Source organism: Pan troglodytes, chromosome 15, assembly GCF_028858775.2.
Source record: "Pan troglodytes isolate AG18354 chromosome 15, NHGRI_mPanTro3-v2.0_pri, whole genome shotgun sequence".
Taxonomy (NCBI): Eukaryota; Metazoa; Chordata; class Mammalia; order Primates; family Hominidae; genus Pan; species Pan troglodytes.
Genome location: NC_072413.2, coordinates 56,305,298 through 56,323,217, shown reverse-complemented (window position 1 = coordinate 56,323,217; position 17,920 = coordinate 56,305,298). Strand labels below are relative to the sequence as shown.

The 17,920-nt window shown below is 36.9% G+C and overlaps 1 protein-coding gene across 10 annotated transcripts in view; it reads right to left on the bottom strand.

Annotated features, from left to right (window-relative positions):
• Nucleotides 1-17,920, bottom strand: part of ARID4A (AT-rich interaction domain 4A) — a 75,581-nt gene that overhangs the window by 40,403 nt on the left and 17,258 nt on the right. For 8 of the 10 annotated variants that reach the window (XM_009427865.5, XM_009427869.5, XM_509974.7 and 5 more), the window contains 6 exons: nt 14,659-14,738; nt 14,475-14,569; nt 9,705-9,837; nt 5,013-5,092; nt 3,729-3,805; nt 3,164-3,330 (listed from right to left, as the gene is read on the bottom strand). In XM_009427865.5, coding sequence (XP_009426140.2) covers nt 3,164-3,330; nt 3,729-3,805; nt 5,013-5,092; nt 9,705-9,837; nt 14,475-14,569; nt 14,659-14,738 — 632 coding nt within the window. Of the gene's footprint in view, nt 1-3,163; nt 3,331-3,728; nt 3,806-5,012; nt 5,093-9,704; nt 9,838-14,474; nt 14,570-14,619; nt 14,739-17,920 lie in introns of all 10 variants that reach the window. The other 2 variants (XM_063793472.1, XM_063793474.1) reach the window with 2 other exon arrangements.

Below are 17,920 nucleotides of genomic sequence, written 5' to 3'. Positions count from 1 at the left end.
GACTTTTTGATCAATTTCAAAGGTGAAAAATCCAGTAATATCTTTTCTAATACAAAATTTTCTTAACAAAAACATTTAAGTAATACCCATAAAAATATCCCCCAGGGATTTTTTCAATATAATTATTGAGTTCAAGTTTAAAGTAATCAATATAGATAAAACCTACTTTCTGTCAGATCCTCAATCTTTTCCCACACAGTAACAGCATGAGATCTATATCTTGTACTCAAATCCTGAACTACCAATACTTAGGAATTCAAATTAATATTAAGTGGAAAAGGTGCTCTTTCATGTAAAGTCACAGAATCTCAAATCTCCTTATTAAGGCTAGTTAGGATACCCAAAGCATCAAATATAAAAACAATGTTCACTGCCCATTAACACTGCAGAAGTATCTAACACTTGTATGATTCTACTGCATAAAATTTGCTTGCTATACTAAAAACACCAAATAACAGACTAGAGTATTATTATAGTGGTTTAGAGAACCTTACAAAAGATCTTTTTGATTATTGTAATGCAACATTGAATCTTCACGAAAAGCATAGCATCGTTACATTTTGGGAAGACTCTGATCTGTAATGTAATAAAACAGCGTAGCCTCACCTACATGGTGGTAAAGGCCCATAATGACTAAGCCAGGTAGGCCATGGCTTATCAGATTTTTATTCATTTTACACCATAGTCATTCCCCTCCTCTTTGTTGTATATAAAGTGCTTTTCAGTTTATCAGTATATTACACTTTTAAAAAATAACTGTTCAAGAGAAGTTACAATGATTCAGCAACTAAATCTTAAACCCAAGAGCAAGAAATGCAGCTGATTTTTTTTCTAAAGCAACAAAATTTCACTCAAGAAAATCTTCCTGTATGGCCAGAGAAAAAGAATTAGTTTAATAATTCAATAAAACATATGCTATGAAATTGACCATCCGAAAACTAAATAATCATATGAACCAGTGCCTAAATTCTGTAATTTTGCTGTTATTTTCCAGTAGATGAAAAGCATCCTGATTCACTTAATTTTAACAGGCTCATAATTTAGGTGACACATTTTAAGATACTATCCTTGTAAGCTTCCTTATCTTTAAAAATCTATTTACTATTACCTGCAAACAATAGGTAACAGAGCTTTGCCTCTGCTCTTCATTCTTTCATACTAACGTATACTCACAGCTTGAATAAAACATTACAATATTTATGAAATTAATCATTGTAATAAAAGCACTACTTACAATTTACTATTTTATAATCTCCCTCTGCCACTTTCTACAAAGCTCTTTTTACCCTCTTTGTTTAAAATTTCAGGGTTTTTTAGAGGGTGGGGGGCGGGTAGGGAAAATGCATTCTGGAACGGACAGCAATTAAAAGTATTAGCAAAAATAAAGGGACTAATCTTTCTTCAATATTGGACAATATAAGATCCTAACTAAGGTTAATTTAAAAAACAAAAGCTAAATCACAGATTTGCAACAGTTCACACCCTGAAAATGTGGCCTAATTAGCCTGAAAACATATAATCTATAAATAAATACAGATAAAATACAAAAATCACATTTAATATTCTGACTTTAAATCCTGAATTTTGCCAAACTGTCTCATTATCATTTTCATTTCAGAATCTATCTTGTTTCAGAAAAATAGCCTTCATCCATTGATATTCTAAAAATAGACTCCTACTGTCTTTTTTACAAGAAAGAATATCGCTTGGTTCTGAGTCCTTCCCTATCAGCTACATCATCAATACCTAAAATTCTTATTTAATCCCGTTTTTGGCAATCAAAATGGTAACTAAACACACAAAAAAATCTTACCTATATGCTGCATTTTCTTTCAAATGCAAAGTGGTTAGATTCCCCTTCTACTTAATCAGTACAGGGTCTGGACATTTTTCAGTCTGACTTGCAAATATTTGCTTTCCCTCTTAGGGCATAGCATCCGCAGGGTTATACAGCACTACTTACATTCTCTTCCACATAAAAATCAGACATTACATGAAAGGAAAAGAAAGACAGCCCATTTCAAAGCATCTGGCAAACCTCCATTGGCAAACTGCCAAGCCTCTGCTAAACCTTCCTGTCTTTCCGAGCATGCTCACTTAAAACCAACAGCACGTTACTATGGCAACTCTGTAGGCAGCCTGTAAGTATGAACCGCCATTCTGATTTCAGAGTGTAAAAAAACCAAATACTGCAGGGGAAGTAAAAGGAAAGAAATAGCGTATGCCCTTCATTACATATGAGTATACTCGTTTCATTTCATAAATTCATATTTGTGTATTTAAAACAGAAACAAGAATCCCACATTTTTCCAGGCCAATATTTTTCATGCTCAAATAGGTCCCCCTTTTCAGTAAATTCATTGTCTTTGTCTTGCCCCTAAACCCTTTTACCCCGTAACAACCAAAAATATACTAGACAGTTTATCCCATTTGATACAACACTGCAGAATAGACAACAGTATTCATATAAGCAATCATGAAGTACTCCATGGATGATTTCCTACAATTATATGCATATTATAAATGACATGGCAATATTATAAAGAAAACCATTAGCACTTAGAACATATAATCTAAATATTTTCTATGATTTATCAAATTGCCAAATGAAATTTTCTTTGGGGTTTGGATAGGATTTTTTTTTAACCTTAATTATCCTTGAAATATTGTGAAATGTCTGAAAGAGGTTTTAAAGTTGAGACAGGCCAGACCTGGGTACAAATCCCTCTTCTACCCATTTTAGTTGTGCCAGCTTGGGAAAGTTTCTTAACTTTTCTGAATCTCCCTTTCCTTACCTTTAAAGTAGGATAACAACAGTTACTTCATATGGTAGTAGTTTAAATGAGTTACACATATAAAATACCTAAAAATTACATTTTTTTCCCTCCTGGGTTGTTTTGGAAAAGACTCCGAAAAAACCAGTTTGCGCTTGTTGATTAACTAACCTGAAAAGTATTTTCTTGTAATCTCTTACTAAAAATTAGTTCTGATTTACACACTATGCTATGAGCCAAAATGCTTCCTCAACACCCAAATTAAGCAATGCTAGAAACGGACAGAAACAAATAATAGAGAATCTAAACAGAGGGAAAAATATATGAAGGTATTATTTTCACTACAGAGTATTAAGATGTTTTTATTACAAACATGAAATTACACCTACCACCTCTTCTTCTGTCTTTTTGGCCTCCTTTTCCTTCTCTTCATCATTTTCTTCAGCTGGGCCATCTTCATCATCACTACTGGATGACTCAAGGATTTCACTTATATCCATTTTCCAATTATCAGGAACAACTCTAGTTTTTAAGAAGATGCTTGCTTTCTGAAGCCCTAAGAGTGAAAATGTACTTCAGCAGTTGCTATGGAATTGGCAGCATAGAACAATAGAAAAGGCATGGCATTCAGAATCAAAGATCTGAATTCAAATTCGGCTGTCATTTATAAAATGATACAGTAAGCTTTAACATATTTCATAAGTTATAATGTTATATAAACATTTGTTATTACTTTACGGAATACTGTGAGACAATGGTAAAATACGAAAAGTTAAACTTATCTAATCACAAATCAAATATTATATCTAGACATTAAAAAAAAATCAAGTAAGAGTGGATATCAACTCTAAACAGTTAAAATGGTGGCACCAGAGAGTATCAGTCTTGCTTTATTTGCTATTTTCCAAATAGAGCCACAACATAAAATAATAGGGTAATTCATCTTTATTTTACCTGGTTTAGTGGAGAGCTCAGATTCCGGTAGATTGAGAATGTCTACTTCCTTAATGTCCTTTCTTGCTATAGAGTAACTAATTACCAAGAAGAAGGGGAGGAAAACAATTTATTCAATAAAAATTATCACTTAAATAGTTCATGTTAACACATAGAAAAATAAAAACCTCAAAATCAAAATATTGTCTATAAAATGTTTTTATCTTAGTCCTTAACAAAAGGTAAGAAGAGGAAATACGGGCAAAGTTAGTTATCTTAATTCTGAAGTTGTATATACTCAAAGTACATTGAGAGCCTCACATTCACAATATTTCAATCTATACAATCCTCCTACAGATAGTACGGGGTAATTCATATCAGCATAATGTTTTCAACACTTGTAGACAACAATGTCTATTTTATTATTTGTGAAATTTATTTTTCATTTTAGTAAAAAAGCACATTTACTAGACAGTAATATTGAAATATTTTTATCACTATAAGATATATTATGGCATTAAATTTTTCACAGAGAACTATAACTCAAAAAAACTTTTTTAATTTCACTGTTTTGATCACAAAGCAGAGATGAGGTTAGGAAAAAGTTTCTGTAAGTCTGGATTTTTTTTTTTTTGAGACAGAGTCTCACTCTGTCGCCAGGCTGGAGTGCAGTGGTGCGATCTCGGCTCACTGCAACCTCTGCCTCCCAGGTTCAAGCAATTCCTTTGCCTCAGCCTCCCGAGAAGCTAGGACTACAGGCATGCACCACCACACCCGGCTAATTTTTTATATTTTAGTAGAGAGAGGGTTTCACCATGTTGGCCAGAATGGTCTCGATCTCCTGAGCTCATGATCTGCCCACCTCAGCCTCCCAAAGTGCTGGGATTACAGGCGTCAGCAACTGCGCCCGGCCCAAAAGTCTGGATTGTAATCATGAAAAAAGTCAAAATAATTGCTCTTGTAATAGAGATTAAAAAATAAGCTTCGGAGTTAATAATAAATGTCACATACTACTAGTACATGATAAAAATATAGAATTTTACAATTAAGGAAAAAATACCATCTTTTGCTAAAAAAAAAACTGTTCTTAATATTGTTCTCACATAATGTTCACATTTTTTATATAAAATTTATTAGTGAAAAATACCCTACATTACAAAAAGTCAAAACCTATTAGGTAACAACTTCTCAGTTCATGAATGATTAGACTTTTAAAAATAAAGTTTTGGTGGGGGAGGTGTCTATCATTGTAATTCTATTTTTTTTTTCCTCCCACGTAACATCATTAAAGGATTCATTACTCACAATTTAGAATCAATAAATGATCGAACTAAACACTGATCCTTTTTCACTGTGATGTCATCATTACAGCTGGGAGATATTACCTGAAATATAAAATAAGAACAGATTGATTCCTATTTCCTGTGCTCAGAAAAACAGTATTTTTCAAAAGAACAATTCTGGACCCTCTAACTTCTCAAATAGATTATATTTTACAAAAAACAGCTTCATTATAAATAGCTCCTATTATTAATGAATTGCATACAAAAAAATATACCCTTATATGTTTTGTCTGCACATTGGTTGCCTAGAAATTTAATTTATCCATAGTCATTAGATTATAAAGTGAATAATTAATGAAATAACAGGGCCAGGCCTAGTGACTCATGCATGTAATCCCAGCATTTTGGGAGGTCAAGGTGGACAAATGGCTTGAGCTCAGGAGTTCAAGACCAGCCTGGGTGGCATAGTGGGACCCTGTCTCTACCAAAAATACCAAAAATTAGCGTGGTGTGGTGGTGTGTGCCTATAGTCCCAGCTACTCAAAAGGTTGGGATGGTAAGATCACTTGAGCCCAGGAGGTGGAGGCTGCGGTGAGCCAAATTCACAACACTGCACTCCAGCCTGGGTGACAGAATGAGACCCCATTTCAAAAAGAAAAGAAATATAAATTCAAATGTGACCAGCACTTTAAAAATATGAGGATTTATTCTAAGCTAAATTATTGTCCAAAAAATAAAATGTATAATCTGTGATGAAAATTTGGCATATAATTTTTAAAAATATACTTGAATAAGGATCTTTTTTGAAATCTGGTCATTAAAAAAAAAAATCTATGTTACCTTTTTTAACCAAGATATGTACAATCCTTAGTAATTAAAACAAGTTAAAACATGAACAAAGAACTTTTTAATTTCTTAACTTCTGAAAATAGTATCTTAACAGTATCATTGGTAAATACTCTCTGTATCCTTTATAGAACTTTATATTTTTTAAAAGCTGATTAAATATATCTGTTCATGCTCTCCCTAACACTAGCCTCTCTCTGCTACATTCCAGCACCATTCACAGACCTTTGTGCACTGATGGAAATGTTCTATATCTGCACTGCCCTATACAGTAGCAGTGAGTCACATGGTGCTAAACACCTGAAATGTGGCTGGTGCAACTGAGAGACTGAATTTTTAATTCTATTTTATTTTAATTAAGTTACATTTAAACTTAAATGGCCATATATGGTTCATGGTTATCATACTGAATAGTGTATATCCAGATAATTGAATATTCTTGGCAGTCACATCAGCTGTCTTAACACCAGATGGAAGTATTTTTTGTTTGTTTGCCTGGTGCCAGTAATTATTAGACTAATAATATAGCTGTGCCAACCCTCAAGGAGCTAACAGTATACTGGAGGGGCAAACATAAAAAGATACACAAAAAGAACACAATGGAGGATAAGTACAGTGATACCACTAGGCACATAATAGTATGAAAACATCAAGGAGGAAGATTTCACCTAACCTGGGCAAGGAAAAGGTGTGGCAGGAAAAGCTTAAGGTAAATTTTAAAGGATGAGTAGGCATAACCCAAGGTCTAATTACCTTACCTATGAACTATTTAATGGCCTTCAAATAGATTCCTGCCACCTCCAGTCTTTCTAGTAACATGCCATTCTTCATTCACGTTCCTAAACATGTAGCTCAAATAACAACACTCTTTTGGAAAATTCTCTGCAGAATTATGTCCAAATTCTTTAGATGAACTTTTAAAGACCCTTCTGCCCTAGATTCAAATTATGTTCACAGCTATATTTCCTATTATTCCCCCACTCGCATCTAATATTTAGCCAAAATGGATTCCCAGAGCAAACAGTTCCCTGAACAAACCCATTCCTATTTTTTTTTTCTGAGACAGAGTCTTGCTTTGTTGCCCAGGCTGGAGTGCAGTGGCGCGATCTCAGCTCACCGCAAGCTCCGCCTTCCGGGTTCACGCCATTCTCCTGCCTCAGCCTCCCGAGTAGCTGGGACTACAGGTGCCTACCACCACGCCCGGCTCATTTTTTGTGTTTTTAGTAGCGACAGGGTTTCACCATGTTAGCCAGGATGGTCTCGATCTCCTGACCTCGTGATCTGCCCACCTCGGCCTCCCAAAGTGCTGGGATTACCGGCATGCTACTTTTTTAACCTATTTTTTTGTTTCCTCTAGTGAAGCTTTGCCTACTATCTTCAAATCCTTCAAAGCTCACCTCAAAAGCACCTGCTTTGTGAAGGCTTTCTGTATTTTCCTCAAATAAATGTAATCTCTCAGGCCAGGGAGTCCTAATATTGAACACATACTATTTTATATTACTGTTACTTGAATTATTCTGTACATTATACATAAAATCATCAAATGTAAGAATAGTGTCTTATTTTTTATTTTCAATATCCCCTGGTAAATGGTAAATCTGAGTAAATAAAAGAATTTGTTATTAAAAAAAAAAAAAACTCTTGGCAAACCTACAATCTGAATATTCTGAATCCAAATTACTTATTTTTCTATGCAACTGAAAGGTTCAAGGGACTTTCAGAATTTCCCCATACAAATTAAATCTATTATCTAGGAACTGAGTAATATATTTACATGCACATAGAAACCTAAAAATATACTTTCAGCTCTTTACAGGATTATAGTCTAATTTGGGATACATTTTGTGCCACAATTATTATTAGAGATAAGTGATATCAAAATTCAAAGGGGCATACTTATGTTAAGAATATTTAGGGCCAGGCGCAGTGGCTCACACCTGTGATTCCAGCACCTCGGAAGGCCAAGGCCATTGTCTGAGCCCAGGAGTTTGAGACCAGCCTGGAGAACATGGCAAAACCACATCTCCACACAAAAATACAAAAATTAGCCAGGTGTGGTGATGTACACCTGTGGTCCCAAGCTACTCAGGAGGCTGAGGTGGGAGGATCACCTAAGCCCAGGGAGGTTAAGGCTGCAGTGAGCTGTGATCACACCACTGCACTCCAGTCTGGGCAACAAAGATCCTCTCTCAAAAACAAAACAAAACAAAACAAGAGTATTTAAGAGAAACCTTGCAAAGAATATAGGACTTGAGCTGAACTTTAAGAGATATTTAAGAGGGGATGAAGAAGTGGAGGAGGAAGTAAAGGAGTAGGAAGAGAAGAAAAAAGGCATTAATTTCCAATTATTTTTTATTCCTCTCTGAAATAGTTCTCTTGTGTATCTCTTCTTCTTATTCCTTCTCTGTGTAAGCAAAAATTAGCTTTCTCTACCAACCCATCCAAAACTTGTCATTTCTAAAATCTTCCTTAAATTTTAGGCGAACCCCTCCTTTCTTACTCCATTCAGTACCAAATTTTTTTTTAAATTTACTATACAATCTTTAATAACTATGTAATCTCTTACATGTCTACAGTAAGCTTCTTGAGGGCAATACATTAAAGCCTCGTATTTGTTTATCTTCTAAGGAGCTTAGAACAAAGCTGAACTCACTGCAGATCCTCAGTAAATACTAATTAATTTAAGGCAGGGATAAATGCTTAGAGGAGTGATGTATCTTAAATACAGGGCAGTTAAAGAACTTGAGTAGAGTTTACATTAAAAATAGGAAATAAATTGAGAGCCAGGGATGGCCTCAAATATCTATTTAAAAAATGCAAAACTGATCAATTAGGCAGACTCGCTGAAGGTTGTCTATTTCTGAGAATGAGACTATCATGACTAAATGATATTTTAAAAAGACTTCTCAGCCAGGCATACCAGCTCATACCTGTAATCCCGGCCCCTTGGGAGGCCAAAGTGAGAAGACTGCTTGAGCCCAGGAGTTTGAGACTGGCCTGGAAACATCATGAGGCTACATGTCTACAAAAAATAAAAAATAAAAAAATAGCCAGGTGTGGAGGCACACCCCTGTACTTGTAGCTGCTTGGGAGGCTGAAACAGGAGGAACGCCTGAGCCCAAAAGGCTGAAGCTGCAGTGAGCTGTGCTCACGTCACTGCACTCCAGCCTGGGAAACAGAGTGAGACCCTGTCACAACAGCAAGAAAAAACTATTTCTCTATAAAAGTTAGTACTGGAAAATTAATCTGAATTAACAGTAAAGAAAGAATTCAAGAATCAAGTTAAGGCCGGGCGCGGTGGCTCACGCCTATAATCTCAGAATTTTGGAGGCCGAGGTGGGCGGACCATGAGGTCAGGAGATCGAGACCATCCTGGCTAACATGGTGAAACCCCGTCTCTACTAAAAATACAAAAAATTAGCCAGGTGTGGTGGCAGGCGCCTGTTGTCCCAGCTACTCCGGAGGCTGAGGCAGGAGAATGGCGTGAACCCGGAAGGCAGAGCTTGCAGTGAGCCGAGATCGCACCACTGCACTCCAACCTGGGTGACACAGCGAGACTCCATCTCAAAAAAAAAAAAAAAAAAAAAAAGGGAACCTAAGGTAATGGGAATAGAGTAAAAAGCCATTGGACATATTATGAGGGAAGAAATATAAAAGAGCTCAATAAAAGCCTATAGAGAATTAAAGAAAGAATAACCAAAGAAGACAGTGAAGTATTATGGACATGACTATGATTATTCAATTAAAAAATCTCCAATAAAGTCCAAATTTGTTTAATACTTTCAAAATATTTTAAATGCTTTTAAAAAAATCCATTTTAAACAAATATTTAGATGGCTGATTAACTCTGCAAAGAAACTTTACTTACCAAAGCAGGATACCATTCAGTCCTCTCCGTTGCAGACACCACACTTACAACTTTTCCTAGTAATTCATCATTGAGACGGCGCTTGTCTTCATCTTCCTCTTCACTGCTTTCTTCTTCCTTTTCATCTTCAGTACTAAAAGTTGGAATAACTTGATCATTATCCTAACACAAACAATTATTTGATACAGAGTATTGTGAATTTAACATAGTCAATTCAATTTCTAATGGACTACACCCTAAAGTAGTAGCCTCTTCATTCTTATTGTAACTGAAGACATGGGTCCTTCCTTAGCCTCACAGAGGTATGTAGTCCTGAGTTGTCTATGGTAACTCTGAGTCCACTTCGCCAGATCAATGAGTGCTTAGACTTAGGCTCTCATGCCACCACCAGCTGGGACAGAAAAACCTAATTACACCACCATTAAATACTTATTGTGCCAAATACTTTTTTTTTTAAGATTGCCCTTCTATTTTTATGCCAGATAATATAACATATAACTTTAATTTTCTAACTGGCTATGAAAATATCTCATTAAAACACCCATAAGGTTTACTTAAGGTAACTTATCTGGGTAACTAAAGTTTACCCTTAAGTTTCAACAAATGTTAAGCATATATATATATATATATATTTTTTTTTTTTTTTTTGGAAATGGAGTCTCGCTTTGTCACCCAGGCTGGAGTTCAGTGGTGCTATCTCAGCTAACTGCAACCTCTGCCTCCTGGGGTTCAAGAGATTCTCCTGCCTCAGCCTCCTGAGTAGCTGGGATTACAGGCGCATGCCACCACACCTAGCTAATTTTTGTATTTTTAGTAGAGACAGGTTTTCACCATGTTGGCCAGGCTGGTCTTGAACTCCTGACCTTAAGTGATCTGCCCGCCTCAGCCTACCAAAGTGCTGGGATTACAGGTGTGAGGCACCATGCCCAGCCAAGCCTACATTTTTAAGACATCCTGCAATATATTGATAATGTTGGAGTTTATTAAAGTATGCAGAGCTATTAACTCTTATTAAATGGCTCAAAACCACTTGGTTCATTATATTTTTATGGTTTTAGTCCTTTTTTTCTTGTCATAGACTTCTCAGCTGTGAGACTCCACAGTTTTCTTTATTGACTGCATCTACTGATCTTTCCTGTATTTCCTTTTGACACATCTTCCAATCTGCTGCACTCTGAGAAACCAGATAACTCAACTTGTTAACATTATAAAATAAGCATGAAGGAGTTTTCAGTAGAAGTCTATGGAGTTAGCTTAGAAATAAAATACTGGGTATTGAATTATTAAATACATATCATGTCCTGAGTACTTATTACACACTGATAAATTTATATACATTATCGGCTGGGTGCAGTGGTTCACGCCTGTAATCCGAGCACTTTGGGAGGCCGAGGCGGGTGGATCCCTTGAGGTCAGGAGTTGGAGACCAGCCTGGCAAGTATGACAAAACCCCATCTCTACTAAAATACAAAAATTAGCCAGGTGTGGTATCACACACCTGTAGTCCTGGCTACTCGAGAGGCTGAGGCACGAGAATCACTTGAACCTGGGAGGCAGAGGTTGCAGTGAGCCAAGATCGCACCACTCTGGGTGACAGAGTGAGACTCCATCTCAAACAAACAAACAAACAAAAAAACCAAAAAAAAACAACAACAAAAAAGAAAATTGTATACATTATCTAATACAAAAACCAGTAAGACATTACTGTTCCCATTTTCCTCAGCTATAAATTGAGAATAATAATATCTTGCAGGTTTTTGTGAAGATTTAATGTACATAAATGTAGTTAACTTTAAAGAGGTTAAGTAATTTTCCCAAAGTGATATATCTAGTATATGGCTGAGTTGGGATTTCCATTTAGGGTCCTCGGAGGTCTTTTATTATTTTCTGGTTTGCAGCTTAGGTGTTATTTGACTTTGCCTTTAAAAATACTCATTATATACTCCCCAGCAGCAGTGAGTACATATCTAATACCAGGATCTTGGTTTCTAAATATTAATTCCCACTAAAATAAATGAGGGACCCTTGTAGAAATGGCCAATTCCAGGGTTGGCGCAGGAAAAAATTAACATGAGCCTAGGATACCTTGTCATGCCAGAAGGTGAAAAAGTGCTCAAGAAATGGTGAGGCCATATCAAAAGAACACAGAAGCCATCCTGGAAAGGCTCCCAGGCTCCCTTGGCTAAATCTGGAACAACCTGAATTGTAACCCATTAAGTAAAATTAGAATCCATAGCGTTAGGAAAAGAATTTCATTATAGCTAAGCGATAACCAAAAAATGTAGCAAGAATGAAAAATTAGAAAAATCAGCATTTTGTTATCATAATAGTACTAACTGATTCAGGCAAGAATTATTAGTACATGATAAAACTTGTGAATCAAAGTTTGACAGAGACTAGAATATTTAAATAGTCTCAAAGTATCTCCACACAGCTTTTACAAAGGGGAAAAACGGTAACTATAGTAATTCTGAAGTTTAGAAATTTGGCAGGCACCACCTTAATCAAAGTTAGTATCACCAGATATGGGACAAACTGATAATACTTCTTGCTGTGCTTTCCTTCAGGACACAACATCACTTATGGAGTATAATATATAACCTGAATCTAACAATGAGAAAACAATCCAACATATTAGGGAACAGGTTACAAGACTGTTGTCTTGTATTCTTCAAAAACGTCAATGTCGTCGGCTGGGCGTGGTGGCTCACGCCTGTAATCCCAACACTTTGGGAGGCCGAGGCGGGCGGATCACGAGGTCAGGAGATCAAGACCATCCTGGCTAACACAGTGAAATCCCGTCTCTACTAAAAATACAAAAAATTAGCGGGGTGTCGTGGTGGGCGACTGTAGTCCCAGCCACTCGGGAGGCTGAGGCAGGAGAATGGCGAGAAGCCAGGAGGTGGAGCTTGCAGTGAGCCGAGATCCAGCCACTGCACTCCAGCCTGGGTGACAGAGCGAGACTCTGTCTCAGGAAAAAAAAAAAAAAAAAAAAAAAAGTCAACGTCATGGAAGAAAAAAGGCTACAGAATTTTTTCAGATTAAAGGAGACTCAAGAACCATACAAACTATATGCAATGCATGATCTTGAATTGGATCCTGTAATCAGGGGAACTGGGGGACGCTATAAAGGCTATTATTGGAACAACTGACAAAGTTTGAAATATTAACCATATATTATGATAGTAGTCTATCAGCGTTAAATTTTCTAAATTTGGTATTCATACTTTGGTTATGTAAGAACATCTCCTTGTTCCTAAATATTTAATGATAAAGGATCATGATGCTTGCCACTTCCTCTCAAATAGTTCAGAAAAATAAAACTATTACAAAATATAAAAATAATTAGTATAGGCCGGGTGTGGTGGCTCACGCCTGTAATCCCAACACTTTGGGAGGCTGAGGCAGGTGGATCATGAGGTCAAGAGATCGAGATCATCCTGGCCAACATGGTGAAACCCTGTCTCTACTAAAAATAGAAAAATTAGCTGGGCGTGGTGGCACGTGCCTGTAGTTCCGACTACTCGGGAGGCTGAGGCAGGAGAATCGTTTGAACCTGGGAGGCAGAGGCTGCAATAAGCTGAGATTGCGCCACTGCACTCCAGCCTGGCGACAGAGTGATACTCCGTCTCAAAAAAAAAAAAAGAAAAAAATTAGTATATATATAGAGAGGGAATTGTAAAGCAAATGTGTGAAAAATGTTAAGAACTGGTAAATCTAGATAAAGAGTATATAGACATTAGGCCAGGTGCAGTGGCTCATATCTATAATCCCAGTCAGCACTTTGAGAGGCCAAGGCGGGCAAATCACTTGAGGTCAGGAGTTCGAAACCCTTTTGGCCAACAAAGCGAAACCTCATCTCTATTAATACAAAAACTAGCCAGGTGTGATGGTGTGTCTGTAATCCCAACTACTCAGGAGGCTGAGGCAGGAGAATCACCGAACCTGGGAGGCAAAAGTTGCAGTGAGCCAAGATCATGCCACTGCACTCCAGCCTTGGTGGCACAGACAAACCCCATCTCACCAAAAAAAAAAAAAAAAAAAGAGTATATAGACATTCATACATAGATATTCGTGTATTATTCTTGCAATCTTTAAGTTTGAAATGTTTTTGAAGTAAAAGATAAAAAACATATACTCACTTAAAATAGAAAAATCATCATATCAATTAAAAACTTTGGGCCTGGCGCAGTGGCTCAGGCTGGGTGTGGTGGCTCACGCCTGTAATCCTAGCACTTTGGGAGACTGAAGCAGGTGGATCACGAGGTCAGGAGTTCGAGACCAGCCTGGCCAATATGGTGAAACCCCATCTCTACTAAAAATACAAAAAAAAAAAAAAAAAAAAAAAATTAGCTGGGCATGGTGGCACATGCCTGTAGTCCCAGCTTCTCAGGAGGCTGAGGCAGGAGAATTGCTTGAACCCAGGAGGCGGAGGTTGCAGTGAGCCGAGATTGCACCACTGCACTCCAGCCTGGGCAACAGAGCGAGAATCCGTCTCAAAAAACAAAATCAAAAACAAAACAAAACAAAAAAAACTTTGGCAAAGTAACTTAAAACAAAAATAATCTATTAGAAGTAAGAGTTGTTATCATTCCTGGGCAAATATTGGGAATAATTAAGAACAAGGTCCACTCAGGGTAAAATGTCTAACATAAGGATACAATATGCTATGGAAAGCTTACCCAAATGAATTTAGCCATCCTAACAAAATCCCTTGTTTAAGGTTATAATAATTGTAATTAAAATGATACCATATATGAAAAAACTCACACAGGAAGAGAAGATCTCCTTCCTCTGTTCGTCTTCTTTGCAATTACTGGAGTTCCAAAATGCTCTGGATTTGTTAATGGAAGCTGGTCAAGTGTCTGTATAAGAAATAGATTGATTAAATCACGTTTGACCTCTAGATCAGTACCTGTAGTTCAATCCAAATCGTCCATCCGTGTCACCCTACCTCACTCTCTGCAAAATGTCTCTCTCCTTTCAGACAAAGTGAGGTACGTCTCAATGTTCGCTCATCACCATCATCAAACACTATAATAAGCAAAAGATAACAGAGAATTTATGCACACTAATGAAATAAAAACTTAAAAGCACAGAATGCTATTATTGCTATTAATTAGAGCTTAATATTTGTAAGAACCATTATTTTAGTCATTTTTCAAAACCTTTACAATGAGCATACCATGCCATATTTTTCATTCTACAGATACCAAAAACACAGGTTAAATGGCTGCCCACGACTGCTTAAGTATTTCCATCTGCTTTTTTGATTTCTATCACTACAGAACCACCTTCTTAACTCATTAGCAACCTAGTCAAAGCATAAATATTAAATAACTGCAATCCTAGAAGAATGAACAAAAACCTGATTAAAAAAAAAGTATTATGGATTTTTCCACAAAAGTTTAATATTAGAGTATCCCTAACTTCCAGAAACTGACTCCTGGTATTGCTATTGAATTATTCTACTGCTTCTATTTATTTGCATGATAACCTACTACACATGTACCGGCTGCCAAATTCTAAAGTCATAAGATACAAGTTCTTTCTTTTGTTAGAAAAGGATGTAAGTAGTCTGTTTAAAAAAAATTTTTTTTTTTTTAAATAAAGACAGGATTTTGCTATTTTACCCATGTTGGTCTCAAACTCCTGGCCTCAAATTATCCTCCCGCCTAAGCCTCCGAAAGTGCTCGGATTACAGGCATCAGCCACTGTACCCAGCTGAGAAGTTTAGAAATAAAGGTTGAAATAAGGAAACAGAAAGATAAAAGTTTGTAGGGCAGGCGTGGTGGCTCATGCCTGTGGTCTCAGCTACTGGAGAGGCCATGGTGGAACGATTGCTTGAGCCGCGAAAAACCAAGGCTCAACCATGGTTAGTGAGCCATGATTGTGCCACTGGGTGACAGCAAAACCAAGATTCTGTCTCAAAAAAAAAAAAAAAAAAAAAAAGACACATATAAAGGTTTTTTTAAAAAGAAACTTTAGGCCAGGCGCGGTGGCTCACGTCTGTAATCCCAGCACTTTGGGAGGCGAGGCGGGCGGATCACGAGGTCAGGTCAGGAAATCGAGACCATCCTGGCTAACATGGTGAAACCCCGTCTCTACTAAAAATACAAAAAAAATTAGCCAGACGTGGTGGCGGGCGCCTGGAGTCCCAGCTACTCGGGAGGCTGAGGCGGGAGAATGGCGTGAACCCAGGAGGCGGAGCTTGCAGTGAGCCGAGATTGCACCACTGCACTCCAGCCTCTACGACAGAGCAAGACTCAGTCCCAAAAAATAAAAATAAAAAAGAAGAAAGAAAGAAAGAAACTTTAAAAAAAATCATAATTACATAGATGCTTTCTCAAATTTTTTGCTTTTACTACCTTTTTTTTTTTTTTTTTTTGAGACAGAGTCTCACTCTGTCCCCCAGGCTGGAGTGCAGTGGCGCGATCTCAGCTCACTGCAAGCTCCGCCTCCCGGGTTCACGCCATTCTCCCGTCTCAGCCTCCCCAGTAGCTGGGACTACAGGCACACGCCACCACGCCCGGCTAATATTTTTGTATTTTTAGTAGAGATGGGGTTTCACCATGTTAGCCAGGATGGTCTCCATCTCCCGACCTTGTGATTCACCCGCCTCAGCCTCCCAAAGTGCTGGGATTACAGGCGTGAGCCACCGCGCCTGGCCTTTAGTACATATTTAAAAAAATCATACTACTTGGCCGGGCGCGGTGACTCCCGCCTGTAATCTCAGCACTTTGGGAGGCCGAGGCGGGCGGACCACCTGAGGTCGGGAGTTCGAGACCTGCCTGACCAACATGGAGAAACCCTGTCTCCACTAAAAATACAAAATTAGCCAGGCATGGTGGCATGCGCCTGTAATCTCAGCTACTCGGGAGGCTGAGGCAGGAGAATCGCTTGAACCCGGCAGGCAGAGGTTGCAGTGAGCAGAGATTGCGCCATTGCACTCCAGCCTGGACAACAAGAGCAAAACCTCGTCTAAAACAAACAAACAAAATCGTACTACTTGACTATATTTAAACATTTCAAGGAAATGGGGTAAGGAATTTTACAATTTATCCCTAATATTCTCCTAATCACTAACAATATATTATTTTGATAATTGTATAGGTTTAACTTTTGAGACTGTATTCTGATTTTAGCATCCAACATTTATAGTTTATTAAAAAGAAAACGCTCTCAGAAGGTACCTCATTGCCCCAGGTTATGAATAAAATAAGATATAATCTTTACTTCAGATACTTAACATCCATATTCACTTAACAAGAAAGCATACATATCATATGTACCCAAAAACAATTATCAAGATTTAGTACTAATTTTCACAATTCTAGATACTTTTTTCCATTCTAACAGAATAAGTCAGTGTTAACAAAAAGAAATTCTACATTACATTCATTTGATATCTTAGAATTTTTTAATTGGTTACCTATGAAATTATAATCCTGAATTATTTTCTGAAAAGGTTGTTTTATTAGCAAACATTTTGCCTTCAAATCCTACGCTTACCTTTAATGAATAAGTTTTTTGAAAGAAAATTATATAAAAGCTTTCAACATGTTAAATATTTATCTACTTCAATCAGTTCTCCCTCTTAGACTATAGATACCTAGCTTAGATTCTTTTACATGCAGGAGACAATGTGGAAAAAATTAAAAACTCCTGAAGCACATACTCAAAGAACCATGATTCTAAAAAAGCAGCTGTGCTATACACAGTCAATGATCCAGAAATTAATGACTAGCTGCAGGCACAATGACAGGTTAAAACACAACATCCTCCAATGATTACATCACTGATCTGCACTTGAGTAATAGGGTGCTAAATATTTGATATAAAAATTATGATTCATATAGTGTCAAGTCTAAAAAATTAACCACTGTTCTCTTAAAGTTTTTAAATCATTAAATTATCACAAACCAAACAATATAATTCTTGTTAGTATTAGTATCTGTAAGTATAAGATTTCAAAAAGAATAAAACCTGAAAGGTTTTCAACTTTTCTTAATGCCTACAATACCAAAGATGACGATGCTAGACACACACACATATCAATGGAGGTATGAAAAAGGAAAATGTGAATGTAAGACCAACACTCCAAAATTTATATAACAAAACATTTTCTATAATGTTTTATCATTAATCAATGGCAGCCCTAAACCAAAATGTTCTGATGAAAAATTTCAACAACTTCAACATTTTAAAGAAAATAT